Consider the following 27,953-nt stretch of genomic DNA (forward strand, 5'->3'; position numbering starts at 1 on the left):
CCCAAGCTGCACTACACGTCACGCTCCGCGGAGGCCAGCGCGAGCACGCCCCGGGGAGGGGGCGTGGTTACGGCCTCCCGGAAGTGACGCCATCCGGGGGCGGTCCTCGGCGGCGGCGGCGGCGGCGGCACGCGCGGCCTGGGCTCGCGCTGGGCTCCGCGCGCCCTCCGCCCCCCTCTATGAGGCAGAGGCCGCGGCGGCCGTTAGCGCTGTCGCTCCGGGGGCCGCGGCGGGCGGGGCTCCGGCGGGGCCCGGCCTAGTCCCCACCCCAGCCCGGCTCCCAGCCGCCCGCCCTCCCCCTCCCTCTCCCCGATGCAGGGGGCCGAGCTCCGGGACGGCGAGGCGGCGGCGGCCGCCGCTTCGTACCGCGTCCTGAGCCGCCTGCTCGGCTATGGAGAGGCGGTCCCCGAGCCAGGCCCGCCGCCGCCGCCCCCGGGCCATGGTCCCCCGCCGCCACCCTTCCTCGCGCGGCCCGGCCCGCGGGGCTCCCGGCCGCCGCAGCTGATGGTGTTCCGCAACGTGGGTCGGCCGCCGGAGGAGGAGGACGCGGAGGCGGCCCCGGAGCCGGGACCCTCGGAACTGCTGTGTCCCCGGCACCGCTGTGCCCTGGACCCCAAGGCCCTGCCGCCGGGGTTGGCGCTCGAGCGGACCTGGGGCCCGGCGGCTGGACTGGAGGCGCAGTTGGCGGCTCTGGGGCTCGGGCAGCCGGCGGGGCCGGGGGTCAAGACGGTCGGTGGGGGTTGCTGCCCGTGCCCGTGCCCGTGTCCCCCGCAGCCGCCCCCTCCGCAGCCCCAGCCGCCTGCTGCCGCCCCGCAGGCCGGGGAGGACCCCACGGAAACGAGCGACGCGCTGTTGGTCCTGGAGGGCTTGGAGTCGGAGGCCGAGAGCCTGGAGACGAACAGCTGCTCGGAAGAGGAGCTCAGCAGCCCGGGCCGCGGAGGAGGGGGTGGCCGGCTTCTGCTGCAGCCCCCGGGTCCCGAATTACCCCCGGTGCCCTTCCCGATGCAGGACTTGGTCCCCCCAGGGCGCTTGGGTAGAGGGGAGCCGCAGCAACCGCCCCCGCCCCCGCCTCCTCCCGGGCCCCTCCGGCCACTGGCGGGCCCTTCTCGGAAGGGCTCCCTCAAAATCCGCCTCAGTCGCCTCTTTCGCACGAAGAGCTGCAACGGCGGCTCCGGCGGCGGGGATGGGGCCGGCAAGAGGCCTTCTGGAGAGCTGGCTGCTTCTGCTGCGAGCCTGACAGACATGGGAGGCTCTGCGGGCCGGGAGCTGGACGCGGGGAGGTGAGACTGGCCGGGGGCGCTGACTGACAGAACTTCCTTTTCTTCTTTCATATCCCTTTTATTCTGCTGCGAACATGATTCTGACAATTCTTAGGATGTGCTTTTCATAAGGATGCATAGAGACGTAGGCCTAAAGGTGGTGACTTCGCCCATTAGGTCAGATCTATTTGGGGGAACAGTTTTCACTCTTAGTTCAGTCCGGTGACATTTCTCAGCTGGTTAGCAGCCCCCTAGTTGGGAGAGGATTTGAAACCATCCTCCCACCCCCACCCTGGTCTGGCTTTTATAAAGTTTTCCAAGGTGTCGGTCTACCATTACTTCTGGTAAGGAGGTTGCAGGAAATGTTTGGTCTTAGGAGCAAAAAGTTGGTCCTGTAACCATTTTGCTTATTATTCTCTGTGTGTTCCCCACCCCTTTCATGCTCATGCCTACAAATTATGTGACACACTTGTGCGGCTGTAGGCTAGCAATTGTTTGGGCATCTCTATTCAAAATGTTAATGTTTTCCTGGTTGGTTTCTTAGATAAACCTGGTATCTCAAGCCTGTGCTGACCACCGACTCTGAGAATAGAAAATAGTTTGCTCTCAAGCCGGTGTGAGTGTTCTAAGTGTGAGGTATAGACATGGGTGCGGGGGTTCTAGGCCAGTTGATGAAAATTCCAAACTTAGAGGTCATTTTTTTTTTTTTTCTCTGCGTTTCTGAAGGGTGGACGGCACTCTGGCATGCAGTGTTAGGTCTGTATACTAGTTTAAAAGCTGTCAACGTTTGTGTCAAGAAGTGAGACTTCCCTTGCGGTAACTGCCTTGGTGGTTTGCACTGCCAAATGGGTTCTAAACAAAGATTGGAATTGGTTTTGGGGCCGCTCATATGATGGATTCTTGAGACACACTGGCAACCACAGCCCAAGGCTGAAGAATGGGTAGACCAATAGATTTGAGAACTTTACTGTGTACCAGAATCACGTGGGGAGCTTTGGGAAGAGATCAGTGTGTCTGAGGGCCCAAGAGTTTGAATTTCTACAAAGCTTCCCACATGACCCAGAAGTGTGACCTCCACGGGGAACCACTCATCCTTGGACTTCTCCTTTCAGGGGAGTTTGCGTGCTCCCAAGAGGAAAAGTATGGAGTCAGTTTTGACTTTGCTGCCCTTTCTGAACAGTTGGGCCAGAATATCATCTTGGGGATCAGACCCAACCCAAATTCCCTGAAGAAGTCAGTAGGTTGCTGTGTGTTGCCCCCTCAAGTAGACCTATGTTTCTGCCTTCGCTTTCCAAGTGAACTTACGCTGGGAGCTCAGGTCTTAAAAACTGTGTGGCTTCCTTTTGTTGTACACTCTGCATTCGATGCTCCACTTCCCAGTATAGAGGAAATGTTCATCAGAGGAGGGGGAGGGCAGGATTGAAGCTGTGGGTAATGACATAGGATAGACTGCTAATTTTCTTGTGGTCCATCTTGCCTTTGTTCCATATTGACCAGGACTTGGTCTAAGATTCCAGAGATGCCAAATATGAGGTGTGGCGTGAAATTAGTTGCTACGTCTAATAGATTAGGAAGAGGAAAAGGCATATAACATTATACGGTTTTTTGCCTTTGGAAGCAGAATTTAATGGTCATTGGCGGCTCTGTTACCAACCCTCACACTAAGCACAATACAGATTTCTGCTGCAGAGCAAATTGGGATGTAGCTCTGCAAAGAAGCTTAGTTCAGGGCACTGGAGAATTACATTTTTTGGTCCAAGGGCTTTCTCTGATGAATTGGAGAAGAGCTAGGTATTTGTGTATGAACGTTTGGTTGGGAGGCAGCATGTTGCACAGAGAACGTGAACACCTAGGTTCTGCTTACAACTCCAGCGTCTGTGGAATGTAGCCAATTTTGTCTTCTTCATGCTTCCTCTTTTTTTTTTTTCCGTCTGTAAAATGGGAGTGATTCTTGTCTTGTTCCTGTCCTTGTAGAAATAGAGTGAAGACAAGAGAAATTGAGATGGAATATTTTGTGTTCTTGGAAGAGAAGTAATAAGATTGAACTGGTATTTCTTTTTTAATGCTTAGGATTTGGTACTGCTAGATTTGCTTGTTAGCTTTTCCACAGCTTACGATGTGCCAGTCTTGTTGGCAGCCTCGCAGCTGTGAGAAACTTGGTAAGTCTGGCCAGGGTAGTTGTGATTTCTATGGATCTGCACCTCCTAAGTGCACCCCGTTGGGAGGAAGGATGAGTTTGGAATTTTAGGTTGTTCTCTTGTTTTGATTGGTAGGGGCCTGGAGGCTGTGAGAAATGTCAGTCTTTTGCCAGAAGGTAGATGCCTCCTGCCTTATTGTTGTTTGGAATTAATTACGGGTCTCTGCAGTCTTCGCTGTGTAATTTGGGGCTTTTCAGTAACCTCTGGGTATGGTTCTCTCTGCCCTTCTCCACATCTACCTTTCCCACAGTTATCACTGGAAAGTACCTCCTGCTGTCATATTATAAGGCTTAATAGTTTCTGTGTTTTAGCATGAAGCAAACCTTTACTTCCTTTCAGATGCTTTAGAGTCTGGGAAATGGACTTGCCTGGATATACCAAGTCTTAAGTCTTGTGTGTGATAGCTTAGAGAACCCTTTCCAAGTGAAGGAAGAAGTGGGCCACCGACTAATCAGGTTTCTCTTCTGGAGAACTGGGCTAGGCCTTGTAACACACATATGTTGGAATTCAAAGAGCTGGGCTTGATGCCTGTGGGCCTCGGTGTGATATAGAATTGCTATTTCAGGAAAACCAGTGAAGTTCCCTTGTCTTTTTAACATATGTTGAGCTGATTGTCTTCCTTTGTGTTTGCTGAGAAATGGCATTTGATCTAACCTTTTAAAATCATCACATAATACACACATGGTCGGAAATGAGCACCTTGTTCATTTCTCAAGGTTTGTTTTTTCAGAGTTAACAGTTGAGATTATTCCTGGCAGTCTTCGTAATTGTGAGGTGGGAAAATGGAGAATAGTTCTGTAGTGGTTTCCTATCTATTTGTTTGGAAAAAAGATAGAATTCTGGAAAGAGGGAGGCTGCCTTGGCATTAGTCTGGGGCCCTGCTGTCATGGACAGACCCGGCAGACATGAGAGAGCCTTTTCTGTTTCCTCGGGTCTTTAGGTCTAAGGGAGTGTTTTTGAGAATAGTCTGACGTGGTGAGAGCAAGATGATTCTATGGTGTGTGCTGAGGAATTTCTGACTGTGGGCTTGGGCTTTGGGTCCATACTCCATGGATCTTTTTAACTCTTATGCCACAGAGTGGTTGTGGTTGGCATCTTTTGGAGTGAGCAACCTAAGTTCAGAAATCTTTGTCCATTGAGCCTGTGTCTTTCACTCCTTCACATTTTTCCTGCTAAAATCATTCCAAGGTTTTAGACCTTGGACCACGTCTCTTGGCTTTTCCCCGGAAGTTCCCACCATAGGTTCTTCAGTTGGTGTATGGTGGAGTTTTGGATCTGACCTTGCTGCACAGATGTCTGTGTATTGGAACTACAAATGAACACATGGTTTTTGTGCCTGCAGCACATGAACAGACACTGGCTCATGACGTGTTGAAATGGCACGGGCTGGCTGACTTGGCACTGTGTGCTGTAGCAGGCGCAGAGGTAAATTGTGGCCATCAAACCTGGCGTTTGGACATCCGAGTTTGGGAATTACTGTAGAAAAGGACATGTTTAAGTCTTAGGACATCAGTAGATGGAGTTTATGGACAAGGGAGAGTGAGGACATCATTATTTCGTGGTTTATATTTTAGGTTTCAAGGAATTTGAAAAGTGGCCAATGGTTTTATCAATGTGTTGACGGCCCGTCTAGTCTAATGCTTGTAACCCATTTTCTCCCACGGATCTGTTGCCGTCCAGTCGGTAATTTGCAGAGTGGAAGTGGACAGAGGCATTCTCTTTGTCATCTGTAGCACAAGCAGTGTGTAGCTGACACAAAGGACTGCTAGCCGCAAAGAAGACCTTTGCCTCAGGTCTTCTGCTGCTCCTGTCCTTTTCTGCCATGTGAGATACAGCCCACCAGATCCTCCCACACCCTACCGCTCAAGTCTTTCTACTGCTAAGATGCAAGTGGCCTACTGGCAGAATTAAAATGACTTAACTCTGCACCCTAATGCTTGTCAGGGTGATCAGGGTGATCTGGGGAGGATAAAATAACATGGGAATGTAGTATGGAAGGGTTATTTAAAAATGTTACTGGAGCTGAATCATTCATGTTGCTTTCCCAAAACAGCCCATCCAGCTTAGATGGGCTTTTATCATTTTAAATGCTTCAGATCTACAAAAGGAGATACATAAAGTGTATGTACTATAATAATAATGAATTGCATACTTGGGTACCCACCACTAAGCTTAGCAAGTAGAATGTTATTAGTATCTTTGAAGACCCCTGTGTGTTGCTTCCTGATTACATCTCTTCCCTCCCCCACGAACCACCATCCTCAATTTTATGTTAATCGTTCCCTTGCTTTGTTTTTTATAGTTGTCTGGATTGGTCTTTTCATGAATGACTGCCATTAGAATGCTCTCAGGATCCTTGAGACAGAAACTGCTTAGGATTTTTAGTTAGCGTCTACCCGAAGAGGGAAGGAAGCACTTGTTTTTATTATTAGCCTATCAGCCCCCTAGACCTTCTACCTCTTCAAGCTTCCCGCCCCAAGGCCCCCTTATTTGCCAAAAAAAGCCATCCCAGGGCTCTCAAATGGCTCTGCCCATGTTCAGATTCTGATGTATTTCTTTCTCCAGATCCTAGAAACTATGATTTTCTTCTGCAAAATGCCGGGGGTGGGGGAGAAGATGAGCCGCAGTGAGAAGGCCCCCGCAAGATGTGTGCATTTGGGTACTGCCGTTCTTCAGTGCTTGGCACTGAAGAGACTCGTCCCCAGCATGGGCAGATGGCAGAGTAATGCAGCTTCCTTTGAAAAGAGGCAAACGGCCAAGTGGCTGAGGTGTGAACCCTTTGAGAGGCCAGTGCTTTGGGTTTCTGCTTGCTGGGTTTCATGTTGTACCCACAAGTTATCAAATAAAAATCAGCTTGGAAGCCCTTCAGTCTTAAAGTTCATGTCCAGCAGAATTAACTTTCCATCCCAGCCCTCTAGAGGGTTGGAACTAGGCTGCAGACTGTCACAGGCAACTTATATAAACAGAGGACTCTGTGGTTGTGTCTTGTTTTGACACGGCCATGTCTCTCCTGTGTGTACCTCGGGTGGGGCAGGCATAGGCGGCGCTATCGTTAGATGAGAAGTCTCAGTGTGGAAGAAGTCGCAGAGGGAGCGTAAGGTAGGAATCCAGCATCTTGGCTGTTTCTGAGTAAGGTCTTCACAATATGGTTTTGAAATTTTGTTTGAAGGGAGTCTTGAGAAGCTTAGACATCTGTGTTAAAACAAATGTGTAAAGATCTTCCAAAGTCAAAATAATGTAAATAGGGTTTCATTTTGGATTTTCTATGCAGCTTCTCTGTTGGTGCATTTGAAGTTTTATTTGGTCCTTGGGTGAGAGTAATTTTGGAAGTTGAGCCGGGTATAAGACCTAGAGTCAGGCACTCAATTCGTGGGGTTTTTTTTCTTTTCTTTTTGTAAGTCTGGTTTGTTGAGGCATAATTTATGACCACCTAAAATTCCCCCTTTTTTTTTTTTAGGTGTCTAGCTCTATTAATTTTGGCAAGCCTATACAGTCATATAAGCTCTGCCATAGTCCAGATATAGCATATTTTTATCACTTCTGCAAATTCTTTACCTTGTAGTCAATTTAGTCATCCTGAGGTAAGGTTTTTGAACTTAGCACATTTCTGGCCAGAAAGTCTTTGTCAGAGTCTTTTGGATTTCTTTCATTTCTCACTGAAAAGCCAGTTGCAATTGGTACAAAGTGAAGTTACCTGTGGTGTATCTTTTCACGGGAGATCTGGGTTTTCCAGCTGGCTCCCTGGAGCAGCATGGGGAGAGCTGTGTGACTGGCCGCTCAGAGAGGGGAAGGGCCATTTTCTTTGGGAGCCAGGCAGAGCCCTTAACCTGAGGGAGTCCCCCAAGTAAGCTGATAGCTTTGCCCTATGGCTCGGGGGCATTTGTATAGAAATCGGGGATCTTAGTGGTTTAACATTGCTTGTGCTTCTTGTGCCATTCTCAAGTCCAGATCTATTCCCTGGTTCCCTTTGGGACCTTCTGCGCCTTGGGGCAGGGCCGTAGGGAAAGCGTTTGCTCCAAAATGGCACCTGCTCAGGTCAAGAGCCATTGTCTTGGCTCCATTATGAAAATCAGCCTTGCATCTGTCTACCTTCCTCTAGAAATGGACTTGCTAATTACCACTCAAGGTGTTTTACTCTTCCATTATGCTGGGTGTGGAGAGATCTAAAGGGATTTCTCATTGCTTTGTAGGCTGAACTTCAGAGCGAAATTTATTTAAGAAATTGCCTGAATTATTTCATTCTCCCCCTTTACATTTTAGGCTTTATTACAGAAGTGTTGTTGACAGTGACTGGGATTTGTTTGGTTTTTCAGTGTATCTAGACTTGAGTGTCGTAGTGACGCATATGTGCTCATCCCCCATCCTCCCTTACATTTTCTGTGTGCTCTCTCACCCCCTAGGAAACCCAGGTTGACAAGAACTCAAAGTGCCTTTTCTCCGGTCTCCTTCAGCCCCCTGTTCACAGGTAAGGGTGACAGCTCTCTTTTTCTTCTGACCTCTGAAAGCGGGAGGGTTCTAAGACCTGTCAGGGGGCGCTTACAGATGCCCCACAGAGCAAGCTTCTGGTGGGCCTGCAGTCACTTCCTTCATTCCATGTCCGCTGGGGTTGGGGAGAGGCTATTTTTATGGTGTGGAATGTGTTCTTGACTTTGGAGGCTTTCTAGTTGGAGGTAGAGACTACTTGCTGGTAATTAGGTGGCATGGCAGGTACGCAGTGCTCCGTTCAGGTTTACCGATATAAATTAAAAGTAGGAATTACAAATTTATAGGCTAATAGTGCATAAAGGACTCTCTAGAAGTCATATAGTTCCTCTTCCTGCTTTCAGGGGAGTTCGTGGATGATCTAATCAACATGATCTGCGATCATCTGGTCTATTTTTAAAGACTCTGGGCAAAGGGTATTACGTGAACTCTTGGCTTACCCATTTGGGGGCCAGGAGTTCTTGCAGCTGTTGAAGTTCTTCGTTGTGTCTAATTTAAGTCTTTCCTCTTGCAGGAGGGAACACAGTTGCTCAAGTAGGGAAAGCAGTCGAATGTACTTTGGGTGACTGCCTTCTCCTTAATGGGGAGCTTGTTCAGATAGGGAGCCTTTTCCTTATGTCAGTCCTATATGGAGCTTCTGCTTGAGTAAGCGCCAGAGGAGGTCTTTAGCACACGGCATCTGGTCTCAGGCACAGAGTACTCCTCATTGTTAGTGGCCCAGCCAAAAAATCAGAACTTCAGACTCCTTTGAAGATTATGTCCCTCGAAAAGATGACTGGAAGGATTATGAGTTAGGAATGGACATATCCAGAAGACGTTCAGCAAGCTTGTGGGACCCCTGTTACCACATGGACTGCCATGAGGTGTCCGAACAACTGAGCTGGTGTCTGTAATAGCACAGGTGGAGAGGGAGGCCTCTGTTCTTACCCGAAGTCCAGAATTAAAGAATCCTGTCCTGTGGCAGCATGTCTTTCTCCTTAATCATTGTTTCCTCTAAAGTAAGGAACGCTCACCCACATTTGTACTTTCGGGTTTGATGTTCCTGTTTCAGACAGCCTTAGCTCTTTTGAATTACATCTTTTTTTTTTTTTTTTTTTGTAATTACATGTTTTATTTGAGTGCTATACCTAGGGGTGCCTGGCTGGCTTAGTTGGTTAAGCGTCTGCCTTCAGCTCATGTCATGATCTCAGGGTCCTGAGTTCAAGCCCTACATTGAGCTCCCTGTGCCGCTGGGAGTCTGTTGCTGCTCCTCCCTCTGCCCCTACTCCCATTCATGCTTTCTCTTGCAAATAAATAAATAAATAAATAAATAAAATCTTAAAAAATAAGTGCTATACCTATTGTCCAGACCTCTGACCCTTCAGGAAACGCACTTGTCTGGGCTCATGGCGTTGCTCTGGGCTGCTAGGCTCTCAGTTACTAAGCTATGTGATGAGTCTGGGTCCAGCTTCCCAGAGCTGCTGATGACTTTTAGCAGAGCTTTTTTTCTCTTTTTCTCTGTTACTCCCTTCTTCCCTGCCTCCCCCACTCTCTCTCTTTTGTTGCTTGTTTGTTTGTTTCTTTTTCTTTCAGTAGGCTCTATGCCCTATGGGGCTTGCACTCATGACCCTGAGATCAAGAGCCACATGCTCTACTGACTAGGCCAGCCAGGGTGCCCCTTGCGGAACTCTTCTGCTTACCTTAATCAGTGCTCCAGACCTTTGTAAAAAACTGTGTATTAGATTCTGAAAGCCCAGCTCTTGGCCTTTTAGAGATACTGGTTACCTCATTTTCTTAACTGGGAAATAATAAAATTCTAGCCAAGGGGCTAATTCAGCCTCCTGAATGAGAAAAAGTTGATGGAAATAACACCTTAAGGGCCAAATTAGAGAAATCTTGAGAGTCTTCTCCCTGTGGGTCAGACCTACCAAAACTTGTCTGTCAACCTTTATTATAAAATACCCTTTACCCTCTGGTGACTGAAGTAGAGAGAGGGTAGATGGGCTTGGATGGCAAGATGGAGGGTATAAGGCAGAGAACGGAACTGCATGATAGGCTCTAAGTAGAAGAAACCATGTGCCATCCCCCATCAGGCTCCTCTGGAGCTTGCCTGATTTGGCTGACTGTGGAAGTGGTTCATTAGTAGGATTGTAAATGCACCTTTGGCCTTTGTAGTCTCAGCTCTTAGGAATTAGTTGATATGCGAAATGGTTGCTTCTCTTGTGAGCGAATATTCTGGAAAATCTAGATGTAGAAAGCCATTGGGGAAGAAGTTGAGGCTCACCTTGAGACCTTTATCTGCATTCAGGTTACCATGCAGTTCTTACATTTTTCTGGCACTTACTTTCCATGTCCATTTGGACTTGCAAGCTGCTTACCTTCCTCCCTAAGGCAGAAATTGGTACACCTGTCTGTAAACATACATGGTGTGGGTTCCATTTGAATAAAGACCTCTTGTGAAGGTTACATAGTGAGTGGCACAACCACAATTAGTTGGCCTTTCCACTGTCAATCCCGTGTTTCTATCCTAAAGAATCTTTGACCTTTAACAGGACCAAGAAATGATAGAATTTAAAACTGACTTTCCCAGGTATTTGGGGGTGACTCCAGCTCTGGGAAGCATTAGGATTTGAGGTTTTTGAGAGCCGGGGGAACCTCTAGCCTCCTTTGCTCGCTTTCCTTTGCTTTTGGCCTCAGCTGCGGGCAAGGTGCTTCCATAACATGCTTGGTCCGTGAATCCCTCAGGTGAAACCGTGTCGCTTGTGGACGTGGACATCTCTCAGCGGGGCCTGACCTCTCCACACCCTCCAACTCCCCCTCCTCCTCCGAGAAGAAGCCTCAGCCTCCTAGGTATAGTCTCTGCCCCTCTCTGCTGGCTTGCCCTAGTGGGAGGGGGTGAGCTATAGGGACCTGTTGTTCTTTTCCAGGAGCCAACAAGCTCCTGGGTTTCTAGTAATGACCCAATTATTCCCTGTTCCTTTCTCAGCACCCTTGTCATCTCCTTAAGCAGTTAAATGGGTCTCTTACCTGCATGCTGTAACATTTACTGTCCATCTGTTGATCAGCGCTGGATCTACAGCTAGTAGACTGCTTTTGGAACATCCCTATGTTTCTGCTTTCAACAAAGGACACCAGATTAAGATGCTTGTTGCCCTCTGTGCAGAAAGACAGGGGGAAGGTCAGGCCATCTTGCTCCAGAGGGCAGCCTGATGATCCTTCTCCCTCGCCTCTGCTTCACCTCACTCACCTGTGCTCATATTTCTGAACCTCTTGCTTCTGTTCTCTCTTCTAGATGATATCAGTGGGACGCTGCCTACATCTGTCCTTGTGGCTCCGATGGGGTCTTCCCTGCAGTCTTTCCCCCTACCTCCGCCTCCTCCACCCCATGCCCCAGGTTAGCTTAGTATAGAGGCAAGCTTTGTAAAGGTTGGGAGTACAAAGTGATAGACTGTTGATGGATGGGAGAGGTCTATTTATGGAAATAATCGGACTTACGAGAACACTTAAATCTTATCCCCTTGGCTGGGCCAGAACTCCTTGGAATTGAGGCCAAGAACTGGTTTTTCTAACCCATTTTCCCTGTGGAGGTGAATCTGACTTTTGTTAGGGATAAAAGACTATTGAATTTTTCACCTCTTTGCTGCTGAGACTGCTTTGCAATCTGAGTAGATACCATTTAGGAGACAGCCTTAATTTCCAAATGGTGAGAACGTTTAAAGTTTTCAAGGTTCTCTGGTGTTTCTAAGCTTTCCGTATTTACTGCAGCCTTGTAAATAAGTACCCAGCATTTAGTAGCCCACACCTGCTTTGCCAGCCTCCAGTACCCAAGGAGTAAAATGAATGAAATCGGCATTCTTTCCTACTTGCCTGGCAAAATCGTGCCCCTTCCTGGGCAAGTAAGCGAGTCACTATTTCCAAGGCTGCTTTACCGGCGCTTCACCTCGAGGTGGGAGAAGCTGGAATCGCTCTAGGCTGGTGAAGCCCCTGACGTAGTCACCTTAGTCAGGTTAGTGAGCAGCTCCCCCACCCCGCTCTTGGGGTCAGACGCCCCCACCCATCTTTCACAGCTTACACGAGCCCACACAGCTTTTTGTTACAGTCCATCCAGCTCTTTCCCACTGCTTTGGCTTCCACCCTTTCCAGCTTAGCTTCTGATGCCTTGCCCCTCTTCAGTTAGCATCTCTGTTTTGGGGGGTAGGGAGGGTCTGCTCGCGGTTGGGAGCCAGGAGGGTGAACACGTGACTGCCCCCCTCTCGCCCAGCAGATGCGTTTCCCCGGACGGCTCCCATCCGAGCAGCTGAATCCCTGCACAGCCAGCCCCCCCAGCATCTCCAGTGTCCCCTCTACCGGCCCGACTCAAGCAGCTTTGCCGCCAGCCTTCGAGAGTTGGAGAAGGTAGGCGGTGCCTGGAGACTGGCAGCTGGCCTCCTCTCCCACTCTACTTCTTCTGTCCTGGGCTCCCCTTTTCTTATTTTTAGAGGAAGAGTAGTTCTCTTGCCTCTGTGTTTACAGTGCCAAAGCAGTATGCTGCGATGATCAATTCCATAAGGGACGTTGGAAAATCGAATCACGGAGAAAAACATTTGAATGTGGTGAAGAACGGTCGTGGAGAACTGTTTACATAGTGGAAGCTGACTTTGACAGATTAACTGACCCAGTTCCCTCTTCTTTTCCTTGTAGGCCTTGGTAATGGGATTGTAGGCTTATTCTTCCGTTACTTTGGAGGGCTAAAAGAATGAGTCTGCTGTTGGTGGCTAATGGTTAAGACACTGTTAGCAGCCCTTACCTAGTGAAATGTTTTGGAAGTGGTGGGAGGGTGGGGATTCTCCTGCAGTAAAATAGATTGTGCTGAAAACATACCCGTTTCCCCCATGCTGTGAAGTACTTGACCACTTCCTGTCTTTGATAGTGTGGTTGGTACTGGGGACCAATGAATTGGGAAGATGCAGAGATGAAGTTGAAAGGGAAGCCAGACGGCTCTTTCCTGGTACGAGACAGCTCTGACCCTCGCTACATCCTGAGCCTCAGTTTCCGGTCACAGGGTATCACCCACCACACAAGAATGGAGCACTACAGAGGTAAGAGGTGCTGCCGTTTGGGGAGAGCCTTCTTCCCCCTTTGCTGGTCACTACTCCTGCTGTCTGGCCTTGTGTGGGAAGGTTTTATGGAAGTGGAACTACGGATTGGGAGGAAAATCTCATCATGCTCCATTGAATGTTGTTATGGGTGCTGGTTTCAGCCCTAGAGTGAATGTTGGCTGGGGTAGGGAGGAAGGTAACGATTCTCTTGGAAAATACTCTGAGCATTTCTCTGCAAAAGAGGAGAGCCTGAACAAGATTGTCAAACAGAGCAAAGCCCGTAGAACTCTCTTGATAGAAGGAAGAAATAACCTAGGACCATTCCACAAATTCTCCCAGCCTCTGTTCATAGTTAGAATTAACGAATGATGTCGCTTCAACTTTCACCTCTATGTAGGTAATTGCTGTAGCTGTAGCTAATAAAGAAAACATAATTAGACTTAACGTCGAGAGAGACTTCTGTTATAATCCTATACACAAAGAGGAGAATTTAGTGTTTACCCTGTGACCGTCCTGTAGTGAATTTCTTTGCCTGAGAGTCACATCAGCTCCTCCTCCCAGACGGCATGGTGATAATTTCTTCAGGTCACCTGTGTGGTCTCTTAGGAAATAGCCATCAAAACTCAGAGACTTTGTGGGATCAACATGCTTTAGACTATCTGCCTTTCTCCCTAGGGGTCTCTCCTCCTCTGTGCTCAGCTGGTGCTGAATGCTGCAGTCACCTCTAGGAGCGGATTTATTCAACCCCGCTGTCTGGATTGACTTTACGTCGTGGCGTTCTGTGTTTGACGTGGGCCAGAAACTCATGCGGTCAGCAGTGGCCGGGCTGGTTCCTACATCCTTTGTCCGAATAACTCCCTGTGTCACAAACTTGAAAAGTGGAGAGAACTTAGGGGAGTTTCAGGGATCAGCCTCCAACAAGCTGTGTTAGCTGCTCTTGCAGGCTTTTCTTGGCCCCCGCTGTGTCTTTTCTGCTCTCCGCCGTGTTGTGCTGTATTTATTTGGTTTGCTTCTCATGTGAGGCAGGAAGTGGCATGTTAGGCCAGCATAGCTCTGTCCATGGTTTCCTCCGTCCCCACCCTTGCCTTAAAGGTGCACGAAGAGAGAGGCCCATCAGTCCACAGATCTGAGAATTAGTTAGATGGCTGTTGCCTGCTCTCCTGCTATTTCCAAAGGCCAAAATCATACCAGCAGAAAAATACCCTGCAAAGTAAAGCATTTCAGAATGAGGTATTTTTATAAGTCTATGAAAATGATGAATGGCTCGGCCATGAGACAGGAAATGCCTGACCTCTAAGGTCCCTGATAGGCGAGAGGCCAGTAAGGAGAGAACCTTCACATGGTGCTCCCGTTACTTTTTGTTCAAAGGGGCTTTTCTTCCTTGAATAAATGGAATTTTTAATGGAAGCCTTGTGGGTCTTTAAGTTGCCAGTTTGCAATGGAGCATTTGTCTTCATCTTTTTAAGTGATACTGTAAGAGTAGCTAGAGAGACTCAGAACTGTAGTTCTCTTGGATTCCGTCCCTTTTGTGGGTGATTCCTTTGCACTTAGTGCTTGAGTTTTGGGTTTGTTTTTAGTCACGGGAGTTCATATTCCCTATTGCTTTTGGGTTTGGGGTGGGATCTTTTCAACATACCAGGGGAGGGGGTAGCTTTGGAAGTTAAAGAAGAAAAGACTAGAATTTGGTGTTTTGTGCCTAACACATGAATGAGATTTGCAAAACTACTCTTCCTTTCTTGGTTGACTATTCTATGAATGCTTGAGCACAGACCTTCCTGAGGGGATGGCATTTCAATCGGCTTTTTCTGTGGCAGTCTTTTTTAATGGTCTGTGATTTAAGGATTAGTATTTATACTAATGTCTTATTAAAGAGGATTTCTTTCTTTCCATTCATTGTGGAGCAGAGGGGAACAGGTGGCTTCAGGGACCTGTGTCTGACTGCTTGCCCACAAATGACCCTCCCAGAATTGCAAATTGTTAAAATGTTCAAGTAAGCTTCCCAGATGCTTTAAAAGTAAGTTTTTACATCTTTATCTCTCCCTAATTTTCCATGGCAGGAACTTTCAGTCTGTGGTGTCACCCCAAGTTTGAGGATCGTTGTCAGTCGGTGGTGGAATTCATCAAGAGAGCCATCATGCACTCCAAGAATGGGAAGTTCCTCTATTTCCTGAGATCCAGGGTTCCAGGTGAGGCTAGAGTTACATTATGTAGCTTCCTTGGGCATCATGCAGTGTCGTATCAACATGTGTCCCCCTGCCTCCCGGAAAGAGCTACACTTCCTTGATGTTGTTTTTCCTGGCTCTTATGGCAGCCGCTCTTCCTGGAGTCCAGTGTTTAAGTCCCTGCTCCTGAGCATTAATCCTTTGACATACTGAGAAGGAATCTGCTTCTCAGACCACACGGATGAGAATATTTAACATGTGAATATTTAACATTCAGAGGTGTCCCCTGTCCCTGATCTAGGCATCTCACGCTTCCATGTGAAGCAGAGAGGCGAGAACTTGCTCAGGCTGTTTCTACGGGAACAGGGCAGGTAAAAGAGTATATTCACTAGAAAGGCCATGGTGAGTGGCAGAGAGGCTGAATTCAGTGGCCGTCTACTGTGGATTTTGTCTGTTCGTACGACACTCGTTATTAAAGACTAGGTAGTTCTTGTGTCTTTTATCTCTGCCAGCGACAAATATAAAGACATCTCTCCATTTGGGAGCATTGGGTAGTTCCCATCCCCCGTCCTTATTGGTGTGGTTATATAGCCTTTCTGCCCACAAAGTAGGGAGCTGTCTGTATCATCTCTACGGAGGGTAGAGAAGGGGTGGTTTGGAGGAGTCTGTCTGCTTTTCTAAGGTTGGGGAAAAGCAAAATGACAAGCATATTAATTGAGGGATTTGTAAGATACAAACAGAACTTAAAATGAGAACTTCATGCATTCCCAGTGAATCAAATTAAGATTCTTAAACAAACTGTGTGCCAAGAAATTGCTCTAAAAAGAAGTTCCAGGGGAGCCCCAGGCAGAACATCAGTAACAGAATTGAGCCAGGTTACAGGAATGTGTTTTATAATCTTGGTGATTTAAATAAAGCATGACAGGGTGAGAACTGTATTAATTCTCACTTCATTTCGTATTTGCCTCAGTGCCGTCAACATAGTTGGATCTTGTGCAGTTGACTTGGTTAAAGGGAAAAATTAGAATCCTTTCTTACAGGAATTGACTAGTAATTTTTAAAATTTGTGGGTTTTGGAGGTTATTTATTTAAGAAACACTTATTCTGTAACTCAGTATCAAAAATAAGCCACATTTCTACCTTTAGAGATCTCATAGCCTCAAAGAGAGCACAGGTAGGAAGAAAAAGGCAAGAGCACATGTAGAACTCAGTAAAAGGCATGGCGGTTGGTGGTGGATGATTGACAAGGTCTGGGGAAGCAGCTCTGTTTATGGGTGAACCAGGGAGATCGTCTCAGAGGATTCTGGAATCTGGAGCATGTAACTACCTGTAGAGTATTTGAGAGACTTTGCAGAGTCCTAGACACTGCTGTAGCTCATTTCATTCTACAGATGTGCCCTGTTTGCAGAAATTTTAACCAAGATTCTTAACATTGGTAAGGGCTCGAAATTGTAGCGGTTGCTACTATTGATTGACTGTGTATCCTGTGCCAGTTACTTTGTCAGGTTCTAACAGCTCGCATTTCTTACAACAACCCAAAGTTAGCTAATAGATTGGTCTGTTGATAGATAAGACCGTTTTCATCTGCCAGTGAAGAAACTGAGGCTGAGAGGCTCCAACGGGAGGTCCCTTAGCCGATCAGGGCTCAAGTCAGAGTTCCAACCCAGGCTCAACGGACTCCAAAGCCTGTGCTTTATCTGCTGCCAGTCTGTTACTGGGGAAAACTAACAGCAAGCAAATTGAAACCTGAGTTCGCGGAGATTTGTGGAGACTGCATAAGGAAGTCAGCAGTGTGTTTATTAGTGGAGGATGTCTTTTGAGGACCTGTGAGGAATGCTCCAGAGAGGATATCTGTTTGCACTTAAAACTGTAATCAAGCTGAGAAGGCAAAGCAGAGTTCGTATTTGCTCCCACACCATAAGTGACCTCTCTTTGAAGGATTGAGGCAAAAGCAAAGCCAGTATTCTCCTTTACCATTGTTTGTTGTCCTCTGCTTGTCGTAAAAGTCGAGGCATTCTGGGAGGTTGATTCTGTGAGGGACTTGGCGTGAAGAAGAGGTAGTGATTAGCATTTGGGTTGAGCGTTCTCAGCCTGCACCAGTCAGTGGATTCTAAAAGGAGCCTGTTTGTTGAGACTTCGGGATGATGATAACCCAATGCCTACAAGGGCAGGTGTTAGTTCATTTAACCCTTACAAAATCCTTTAAAGGGATACTACAGTCTCTCTTCTTTTCTTTCCTTTCTTTCTTTCTTTCTTTTTTTTGATACAGATTAAGAAACTGAGGTACAGTGGGGGTACCGGGGTGGCTCAGTCGCTTAAATGTCCTTCTCTTGATCTCAGCTCAGATCTTGATCTCAGGGTTGTGAGTTCAGGTCTCACACTGGGTTCCATGCTGGGCCTGAAACCTGCTTAAAACACACACACACCAACACCAGCAACAGCAGCAACTGAGGTACAGGGAGTTGCAGAGGCAGGGTTCAAAGTCAGGTTTTCTTTCCGGCTCAGCACTAGGGCGGGGTGCACTAACAGGGCCTGCAGGCTGGTGTTAAAAGAGATGCCAGGGATCATGGGAATCATAAAACTAGGACTAACAGAAAAGTTCTGGATGGTGGCGAATCAGAAGCAGAAGGAAGGAAATGAATTGAAATAAATGGAGTAAGTGGCATCAAGGGAGGGACCCTTAGTAAAAATAAAAATGATGGCCCCTAATCTTGGTTTCTGCTTTATCTCTTTTTAATAGAGGAGCATGGTCGAAACAAAACTGAGGTCACTGTCTGCATCTCAGTCTGGTCCACCAGGCAGCAGTCTCAGAAAGAGACTGTGATTGGATTAGCACAGAACCCTTGATGCTGTTTGAGCCAAAATTCAAAAGTGAATCTGTCTCTCTTAGTTGGGAGGACCTTTATCATCTGTGAAGTGCATAAAGAGAAAAAACTTTTTTTTAAGCTTTCATTTTATTTTATGTTTTATTTTATTAATTTATTCGACAAAGAGAGAGATCACAAGCAGACAGAGCAGCGGGCAGAGAGGGGGAAGCAGGCTCCCCGCCGAGCAGAGAGCCCGATGCAGGGCTCGGTTGCAGGACCGTAAGATCATGACCTGAGCTGAAGACAGAGGCTCAACCCACTGAGCCACCCAGGTGCCCTAAGATTTTATTTTTAAGTAAGCTCTACATTCAACATGGGGCTCAAACTCACAACCCTGAGATTAGGAGTTGCACGCTAATCTGAGCCAGCCAGGCACCCCAATACCTTTTGTTTTTTCATCGCACTTTGAATTGCACAACATTAAGGAAATTGGTCTCTCTCATAACCATCATTAATCTGATAATTATTTGTTCAGTGACAGGTTTTCCCTGTGTCCCAGGGTTTCTTAATTCTGCACTATTGACATTTTGGCCCGGAAAATTCTGGTCTTCAGGGAACAGTTTGGTTTGGCAGAATGACCTGTGTGTGGGAATGCTCAGACTTGGGAAGAGATTTGTCACCCCTAACCTGGTGTTTGTTGGGGAGAGAAAAAACAGTGAAGTGGCCAGAAACTGGATTGGTGCCCAGGAACCCTGGTATGAACGACCAGAGGAAGGTTCCTGGTGGTCACGGTCCACCTCACCCTTTCCCTTTCTGCTGTCCTGGTGTGTGTCTCACATTTATTTCCATTTCTAACCTCTTCTGCTAACATGCTCTGGATGTGAGAGCTCCAGCTGTTTGCTTCGTTTGGGGCAAACAGTAAGTGGTCAGGCTGACCCCAGGGAATATCAGAGAATTAACAGGTTTCAAATTGCTATTTGTGAACCCAAGGCTAAAAATAACACAATTAAATAGGCAAGTATATATGGTCATTAAAATTCAAGTAGGCAAACAATCAGATAATTTTATGCTACTTATTATCCTGATCTCTTTAAGCACAGGTCTGATAGTACTGTGTCTTTGGGAATAAATAATTAGATACATAAATTACCTTTGTTTTTGAAACATCATGTTGAATTTAGCATTATTACAACCCGCCCCGCAAATGCTTTCTGTTTGTCATAGTTTAGTTACTCAAGTTTAATTTACTAAAAAATATTTTTTAAACATAGGAGAGAGAGGGTAAATTCAGAGGCCTTTGAACCCAATACCATTTTAAAACCACTTGAGTTTAAATATATTGAAGAGAGAAATCCATGTGTGATGTATGTGTGTGTGTATGTGAGCAGAGAGGACCATTCATGAGGGTGGAAGAGGGCTACAGTGCTTCAAAGGATAAGCCCCAGAATTGAAGGGATAGGAGCAAGGAGAGGCCTGAGAGAGACTGGTCATGAATCAAAGTGCTGGAGCTGTCATGGACAGCGCCCTCGTCAGACAGCAGAGGGGCAGATGCTCTGGGGAGACGCCTGAAGAACCCTCCTTTGAGGTTCTGTGGGCTCAGCTCTTCCTCAGACAGAGCGGATGCTCATGGCAGGCCGGCTTTGTGGGTTCTGTGCTGCGATCAAGTTCTTTGAGTCCAGTAGGCCTCAGTTTCTTCATATGTGAAATGGGGATAATTGTGATACCTGCCTCAAAGTATAGTTCTGAAGACTGAATGACTTAAATGTGTTAAAGTCAATCCTACTTGCTTAGTAACAGTGTAATACGTATTTTGACTTTTTTCTTTTTTAGAAAGTCTGTTATCAGTGACCATGCCAAGGCTCTGGGAGACAACCTGCAAGCTTTAATTTTTTTTCTTCTCACCCCTTCAAACAAAATTTTAAAATGTTTGAAATTAAACTCCTGAAACAGTAGATATGTTATTTTCCAACAAGTTGTGTCCTCAGAATTTCTTTTGATAGGACAGCGGCCGAGAAGAGAACTCTTTCAGAGATTTTGCAGCTCAGATTCTTTCTGAGAGCAGTTTGCTTATTTACCTTCTGTAGCCCCTTTGTTTATTGAAACCAGAATATTCTTTGTTCCCCTGGACCAGTTTCAGTGTCCCTGCCATTGTGGATGTCTCCGTTCTGTGGCACTGACCCCTGGGTGGGGCTGGAATTTCGCAGCACCGAGCCTGCTGATGCTGATGAAAGCAGGGGGTGGGGCTCCCGTCGGGCCTGGTTGGCATCAGGCAGCGGGCACTTTGGCACTGAGTGGTACTAATTCCAGCTTCCCCAAGCTACCATCGTTGGTTTTCTTTTAAAAGCATCATCTTTTTTTTTTTTTTTTTTTTTTCCCTGTTCCTGGATCCAGCCCAAAATTTCAGGAGCACAAGGGGCGGGAGGAGGCGAATGGGGGGTTGAAGTAAATGGCAGGAGTGATGGGCTTGTAGCCTTGATCCCAGCCATTGCCTTCTGCTTAGCAGCCTCTTAGTTGGAATTGGCTGGGGACCCCTCTGAGAAGCGTTTCTGAGTTCTTCCTCAGGATGCTGTTAGATGTTCCATCGAAGTATCCCCCCTTCCCAGCAGGGGTACGTTGATTCCTGCTCTTGACGGAGAGCCTCAGGCCTGGGATTGGCCACGTGGCTCCAAGTAAAGTCTTTAGCTTGGCGGTTTTCACTGGGCTGTTCTGAAGAGCGAGACTCTCAGCTGTGAAGAGTGATGCTGGGGGGCCCTTGGCAGAAGAAGATTGAGTCCCTTGAGTGAAATACAGGGGTAATGCTTCAGCAAATGGAAATCAGTTCTTTGTGGAAGGGAGCTTTTGCACCCTACAGAACGCACATGAGAACTATAAAGAAGCCTATTTTCCCTTCCCTGGATTTGCTTCATAAGCGGATTGTAGTTAGCAGCGTTGTTCCTTCTGAATATGTCTTGGTTTTCATTCTTGAAGGACTACCACCAACTCCAGTCCAGCTGCTCTACCCTGTGTCTAGATTCAGCAATGTCAAATCCCTCCAGCACCTTTGCAGATTCCGAATCCGACAGCTCGTCCGGATAGATCACATCCCAGATCTCCCACTGCCTAAGTACAACGGGGTCTTGTGGGTCGGGGCAGGGATGGAGGTGTAGTTAGAAATGTGAATGAGGCCTGCCCGCTGATGGCACAGGCAGAGCCTGGTGCCCTTCACAGGCATCCTCCTCTCACTTCTCTTGTGTCTTAGCACCTAACTCTAGAAGCGTCACATGGCAGCTAGAAGGGAGGAAGGGGTGTGTGTGTGTGAGCCTCCCTTCTGCAGTCTCTACAAAGAGTGGAATGGAGGTGGTAAGAGGGAGGGAGACAGACCTATAACAAGTGAGAATGTGGCACGTTTCTTAGGTCGGCCGAGGTTTTTTCGTGTATTCCCGGCCATATAGGGGTTGAAGAAGAAGGAGGGCTTGAACAGAGGGGGTCTTTTGCTTATGGTCTTTGCAAATAACACTTCATGTGTATTCCTCTTTTGTTTTTCATAGACCTCTGATCTCTTATATCCGAAAGTTCTACTACTATGATCCTCAGGAAGAGGTGTACCTGTCTCTAAAGGAAGCGCAGCTCATTTCCAAACAGAAGCAAGAGGTCGAACCCTCCACGTAGCAAGGGGCCCCCTGCTGATGGCCACCAAGGGTATGAGCTCACTGCCTCACTGTCCAGCCGAGTCTCTTCCCGGCCAGTTACTGTCGTGCACTGGGCCTCACCTCCCTCCCCCACACCCCGTGCATATACTCCTGATCCAGGCATCTGCCCAGAAAGTCACAAAGTCTGATAATGGGGGTCCCCCAGGAGGCACATACATCAAATGGGAGAAGAGCAGATAGACACGAGGGACTTAAAATGTATTTGCCAAGCAACGTGCAAGCTAACCACCAAATATAAACAAGGAGGAGGACACAGAAATGTAGCTAAGTGTGCAGCCTTCTCTCATACTTTATCTACCTGCTGTTGCACAAATGACATGGAAAACAGGAAACCAAAGGGAAGGATAATGTCATCAAAGAGAACACAAACGTGCCTTTCATCGCAACAGCATGCACTTCAGTGAGAACTTCCAGGTCCAGTGGTTTGGAATGTGAGGGTGAGGAAAACAAGCTGTCTTTTCTAGTGAGGGTTCCACCTGGACCACTGAAGAGTAAACGATCAAAAAGATTAAGTGAATTATCTAAGGGATCCATTTATCGAAGAGGCTCTTCTCCCGTCACTACTTTAACTGAATTCTACTCATTAATTTCCCCATAAAATATCTTGGAATACTGGTTTGTGCAGATTGATTCTAATTAGTCTTTTAAACTGCCTTCGTGGAGGCACTGAAAGGTAGAGGTGAGTAGGGAACAAAATTGCCAGAGAGTCATGAGTTTGGTGCTTTGGGTTACCTGTGAGATCTCACATTCTCATGACCCGCCAGGGGCGGTGACCCCATCTACTCTTCGTGTAGGCTGTCCTCCTTGCGCACTGAGTACGTCTGCTTCCTCTCCAACCTTCTTTGTTCCCCAGCGCCATCTCCCACACGAAACAAACTAGGGGAGAAACCCACAGTGAGACGGTCTGAGGATGAAGGGAATCTTCATCTCCCTACGCTCTCTGCTCTCTTCGTAACTGGAGAGCGTGATAACTGGCATTTATGCCCCCATGGGTTTTCCTGGGCCGTGGCTAAGGTGAACCCAGCTGTGTGCCTCCCCTCTTAGCTCTAGAAGTCCCTGATTCTATTCTATGTGGGGGAAAGCGCTCGAGATGGGCTAACAAAGATTAACAAGGAGAGAAAGAATGAAAGAAGAGAGATCAAGAAATCCTAACTCTGGGACACTGCAGAGCTTTAACTTAGAGCATCCTGGACTGGGTGTATGTCTTGTCATATCTTCGATTATATGCAAGTTGTATCCCCTCGGAAGCAACTCCTAAAACATCCAAATGTTCTGACGGCTGGGGGTTTTCTCTGTTTGGCAGCTTGGCTGCAGTTAGGATGGGAAGGTAGGAAGGAGCTAGGGAGGCGCGCTGACACACACCGCTGTGGAGGGATCAGGACCCACTAGTTAGAGCCCCGCTGTGGGTGTTGTGCCTCAAGAGGACCCCTCCCCAGTAGCACTGTCAGAGGTGGGCTCGGCGCAGGGGTTGGGGGGCGGCGCTCCCAGCTTCAGCAGGTAAGGAGTAAATGACTAACACGGAGCCGAGACGTTTCGGGGTGAGAGGGGCTTGCTAGCTGAAAGAAGTGTGAAGCGGGGGTGGTTAGACTTAGCCTGTGTGGCTCTGGGGGTAGGACAAGGGCCATGATGGATGTAAGGTGTAAGGAGTTCGACTTTAGTCCCACTTCAGAAGAACTGTTTTGCCAGACAGGTCCAAAAGCGGAGTGGGTTTCCACAGGCCTTGGTGAGCTCCCTACGGGGCTCTGCCTTCAGCTCTGTGTACTTGTTAAGTCCCCAGTGTGGACTGGGAAGAGCGTGCTGGGCGAGGTGGTCTATGGCCCTGACCTCGCGGAGCTGCCGTTCTCATGAGGAGAGACAGACAGGAAGCATGTAAAGAAGTGAACAGGCTAATTGCAGTTGACCGTCTGTTACGAGGAATAAAACCTGGTGGAATTTAGTGATTAGTGGTGGGATAGTGGTACTCAAGTTTGGGTGATGAGGGTAGGCCCCTGTGAGGAGATGTCATTTCTGAAAATCTCAGCTGATCATCTGAATATCAAGGCAGAGCGTTCTGGGCAAGGGGGTCCAGTGAGTATAAAGGCCCTGAGATGGGAAGGGATTTGATCCGATGAGGGATAGGCCAGGGGTAGCCAACTGTCTTGAGTGTGGGGGAGGGGCGGTCATGTATTGGCAAAGGGTTGAACTGAATGAACTCTCAGGTTGTCTTTGGTGTGTGTGACACCAGGATTGTTGTCTGTGGCAAAGAATAAGCATCTTGCTGTCCTCACTCCTCATGTAGACTTTAGGGCCCCTTGAAAAAAAGGGAAGTGACGCTCATGAAGGGAGAATCTTTTATGTTGTAGAATTTGGCCCTTATGACTTCCTGTCGGCCAGGCTGATGTTAATTTGGGAATTCTGAGTGGGCCACTTGGTCTGTGCGTGCTCTTACCTGGGGAGTTTCATGTTGGAGGGCTTGGAGTCTGCAGACAGAGCGGTAGGTGGGACGATGCCCTTCTTAAATCAGAAACCACATTGGCCTTTGTGACTGTGTCAGTCCTCTTCAGTAGCCGGAAGCAGCAGAGACCTGTGGCTGTTCCCAGCTGGGCTCACCAGGGGTTACTCCAGTTTTGTTCAAGATTTTATTTAGGGGCAGCTTGGGGTCTCAGACAATTACTGTCTGCCTTCAGCTCAGGTCACGATCCCAGAGTCCTGGGATCCAGCCCTATCCCACGTCAGGCTCCGTACTCAGCAGGAAGTCTGCCTCTCTCTCTCCTTCTGCCCACCCCCTACTTGTGCTCCCTCTCTCTCAAATAAATAAAATCTAAAAAAAAAAAAAAAAAAGATTTTATTAGAGAGAGAGCGAGCGGGGGAGGGGGAGGGGAGAGAATCTTAAGCTGACTCTGCGCTCAGTTCAGTCTCTCCAGCCTCAGACTATGATCCGAGCTCAAGTCGAGTCAGACGCTCGGGCACCTGGGTGACTCAGCTGATTGGGTGTCTCCCTTCAGCTCGGTCATGATCTTGGAGTCCCAGGATCGAGCCGGTGTCCGGCTCCCTGCTCAGTGGGGGGCCTGCTGCCCCCCACCTCTCACTCTTGCTCTCTCTCAAATAAAATCTTAAAAAGAAAAAGAAAAGAGATGCTCAACCAATTGAGCTACCCAGGCACCTCTTTTTTCTTTCTTTTTTAGTCCCTGGAGCAGGTGAGCCTCAGGAAAAGAGTAGGGGGAAAAAGTGGGTGGAACATTAAGGGGCAAGGAAAATAGAAGTGAGGCGATAGGACAGAATACATTTGTCAGTTATTTTAGGACCTTTTTTTGGCGTCCAAGTCATGGGCTATTCAGGTCCCCCAGCAAGTGCTGTTGTTACATCCTGAGCCCTCCCCACGGTTTGTGGAAGCCTTTGGCTATCCAGAGTTCTCCTTTGGGGCTGTACTTTTCCACCTCCCGAGGCTGGGCTCTTCTTCATTTGCTTCCACTCCATTGAGCCGCTCTCATTTTTTTCCTTTTTTCACCTAGGCATTTGGTTGCCAAGCTCCAGTTTTGAAGAACCAAATGAAGCTACTGTGGAAGGGGGAGTGAGGAGAAACGAGGGAGTTGGAAGGGCTGAGATCCTCCGTGCGAAGACTTTGGTCCCCCTCGCAGCCCTGGGGCTTGGAAGAAGCACACGACCACACTCTGTGCGCGGGGCTCCACCTCGTCACGCCCAGCCCCTGCGCTACCCTGGAGCTGGACGAGCTCCTCGGAAAACTGGAAGAAGTCTCAACACTGTTCCTTTTTTAGATGTTTTGTTTTGGATATTTGCATTTCTCGGTATGGAAAACTTCCTTTAAAGGCAGCTGGGGTCTGTGCCCATTGGACTGGAAGTGGTGCCAAGGGTGAGCCAGGTCCGAGGGAGGGGAGGGGAGGGAGGGGATTGCCAGTGACGGTCATTCAGCCAGTGCCAAAGGCGGAGTGTGAGTGTTCACCGTTGACCTTGAAGAAGGGAAGAGAAGGAGTCAGAAGTGCAAATCGAGTTGGGAGTTTCTGAGGGATGAGGATCCTCTTCTGTTTGAGCATGGGTAGCTTCAGTGGGAGCAGGGAAGAAGCGAGGGTGGGTAGTCTCGAATAGAAGATTGCTGAAGAAGAACTGGCAGAGGGCCTCTGGGGGGAAAGCAGGGATGCCTCACATCCTTTTCCTTTAAAGTTTAGGAACCTGGTTTCAGAGTCACCTCTCATAGAAGCTGTGTTAGTTTTGTCATACTGAATTCCTCAGTTTTGTGACCTCAAGTCAGTCCCGTTCTTCCTCCACCCTCCTCCCCTCCCCTTGAGATAACTGTACATTTCACTCTGATCATGGTAGCATCATTCCTGTTGCTTCTGCCAGCTGCCAAGGCAATAGAGCAATCGACTTCCTCATCACCTGAGCGGTTGAGAGCCCTAATCATGAGCTGCTAAAGTTAATGGAGCATGCTTCCAGATTCTTAATGGCAGACTGTACCCATGACTTAGGAGTCAGTGTTACTTACCTCCATATGTCTCTCAGCGAGTGAGAGGGAATATGGAGAATGGGGAGAAACGAAGCTCTCGTGCTAGCGCTCTTCCGAGAAGCTCTCCAGTGTCTCAGCCTTAATGGAGTGTCTTTGGATCAGAGAGGAGGAGAGCATTGGATCTCGTGTTTTTAGGTTTATCCCTGTTGTCCCACTTCTGGGATGGGAGGTAGCAAGGGCTTTTTTATTTTCCTGTTTTTTCTAGCAACCTAAACATTTTCCCGAGTCTGATCCTGTTTGCCTCCCCCTTCATTGGGAAGTCTGTCTGGTGCTGATTTGGGAGTTGTCCACCTTCCAGACAGAAATGGAGGAGTGGAGTGGGGGGGTGAAGCTCCGCTGTGTTTCATGGTTGTTGAGTTTTTCTGAAGTGGGCCGTTGTCAAGTCATACGATATTATGAGTTTGCTTTTCTGTAGAGTTACTCTGGGGAGAGGTTTGCTGTTAAGATGTGAAGATTGAGCTGTTTGCGTGTTTACTGCTCTTTTTCGTACATGTTCCATTAGCCTGCCTGGTTCCCCTGGGTTTATATCTGCCTCGTTTCATGAGATAAATGATATCTTCAGGTTTGTGGTTTCCTGATGGTTTGGGGTGAGGCCCCAGTGTCTTGGTAATTTATAGGACTGCCTCATCTGGAAGCGCTGGCCTTCTGCCTTATGTCTTGCATAGAATGACCAGTCTTCCTCCTTATAGTGGGACAGGAAGGAAATGTGCATTGTTTTCTGTCTGGAAAGAGGGGGTCACAAAATGAGCTTCGTGGCATAAACATAGCCCACCTCTGATTTGTCATGAGGCACCTCTTTTCTGCTTGGGTCCAGTGGGAGTGTCACCAACCAGTGAAGACAGTGGTCCCGGAAATTGGCTGAACCTGTGAGTCTTGCTTCTTGAGGGTGCGGATGAACTTGCCGTCTTGCAGAAAGTGCCCCCCAACTCGAGAGCCCGCAGTCTGCGATCCATCGGGATCCTTGAGTAGCTGACGTGCTGCTCTTTGGGTTTTTTGGGGCTTTTTTCTTTTAGACATTTCAGCCACCCATACTTTAAAAAAGATTCTTTTTTTATAGTGTGTTTTAATGCATTTCCCTGGCTCTGGGTTAGATACTGTGGGAAACACAAGAGGGGAAAGACACCATATCTGGCCTAAGGGAGCTTTTAAGTGACTGCCCCACGTGCAGCAGCTGCAGAATGACTCTGTGTGGCAGCAAGAACCAAGGGCTATCTTTAAAGAAATTCAGCTGGGTAAGATCAGGACAGACCATATGGTCTGGGAGAGCTCTGTGGCAGTGAGGCCTTCGGGTCCTAGGCGAGGGTAAGACAGACAGGAAAAACACACAACAGAAACATGGAAACAGCAATCTGCAGGGTGTTCTGAACAGGACACAGCCCCAGCTTAGGCGACAGTGTCAGTCACTCCTTTCTCAGGGCCTGTGGTTTCGATGGAAACTTCTAGTCATCAGGCAAGTCTCAGTGCTGAGGGCTTGTGATGGTGAAGTGGAATCCAAAGCCAGAAGTTGGCTGGTTCCTGCCCGTGGCCAGGGGCCTCACTGCTCTCAGTGTAGTCCAGGGAGGGAGGCAGAGCCCTTGTACCCCTTGTGGTACCAGGGGTTTCCACTGGACAATTCCTGCAATCAGGTCCAGAACCAAACCAGCTGAGGAGGCATGATCCAAGCTCACCACCATCCTTCTTTCTCCTTCTGGGAGAGCGTAGTATGCACATGTGTCCGTGATTTGTGTGTGTGCTAGTCATGGCCCAGGCTATAGCCTAGACCTTCCTCAGTAGATCAAGACAGTTACACAGGGAGAGA

At 48.0% G+C, this 27,953-nt stretch overlaps 1 protein-coding gene across 3 annotated transcripts; it reads left to right on the top strand.

The window, feature by feature from the left end:
* The first annotated feature begins 142 nt into the window (after nt 1-142).
* On the top strand, nt 143-27,953 carry SOCS7 (suppressor of cytokine signaling 7). 3 transcript variants are annotated; one of them, XM_032871420.1, is made up of 10 exons: nt 146-1,280; nt 7,858-7,922; nt 10,664-10,768; nt 11,211-11,312; nt 12,183-12,313; nt 12,828-12,996; nt 15,054-15,182; nt 20,933-21,068; nt 21,493-21,643; nt 25,146-27,953. In XM_032871420.1, the coding sequence occupies exons 1-9, from the start codon at nt 313-315 to the stop codon at nt 21,611-21,613; spliced, it is 1,926 nt and encodes a 641-aa protein (XP_032727311.1). In that variant the 5' UTR covers nt 146-312; the 3' UTR covers nt 21,614-21,643; nt 25,146-27,953. The 3 variants fall into 3 exon arrangements, with proteins under 3 accessions (XP_032727313.1, XP_032727311.1, XP_032727312.1); XM_032871421.1 differs by lacking the exon at nt 11,211-11,312 and having other exon boundaries at nt 147-1,280; XM_032871422.1 differs by lacking the exons at nt 10,664-10,768; nt 11,211-11,312 and having other exon boundaries at nt 143-1,280.

Source organism: Lontra canadensis, unplaced genomic scaffold, assembly GCF_010015895.1.
Source record: "Lontra canadensis isolate GAN:19392208 unplaced genomic scaffold, GSC_riverotter_1.0 scaffold43, whole genome shotgun sequence".
NCBI lineage: Eukaryota > Metazoa > Chordata > Mammalia > Carnivora > Mustelidae > Lontra > Lontra canadensis.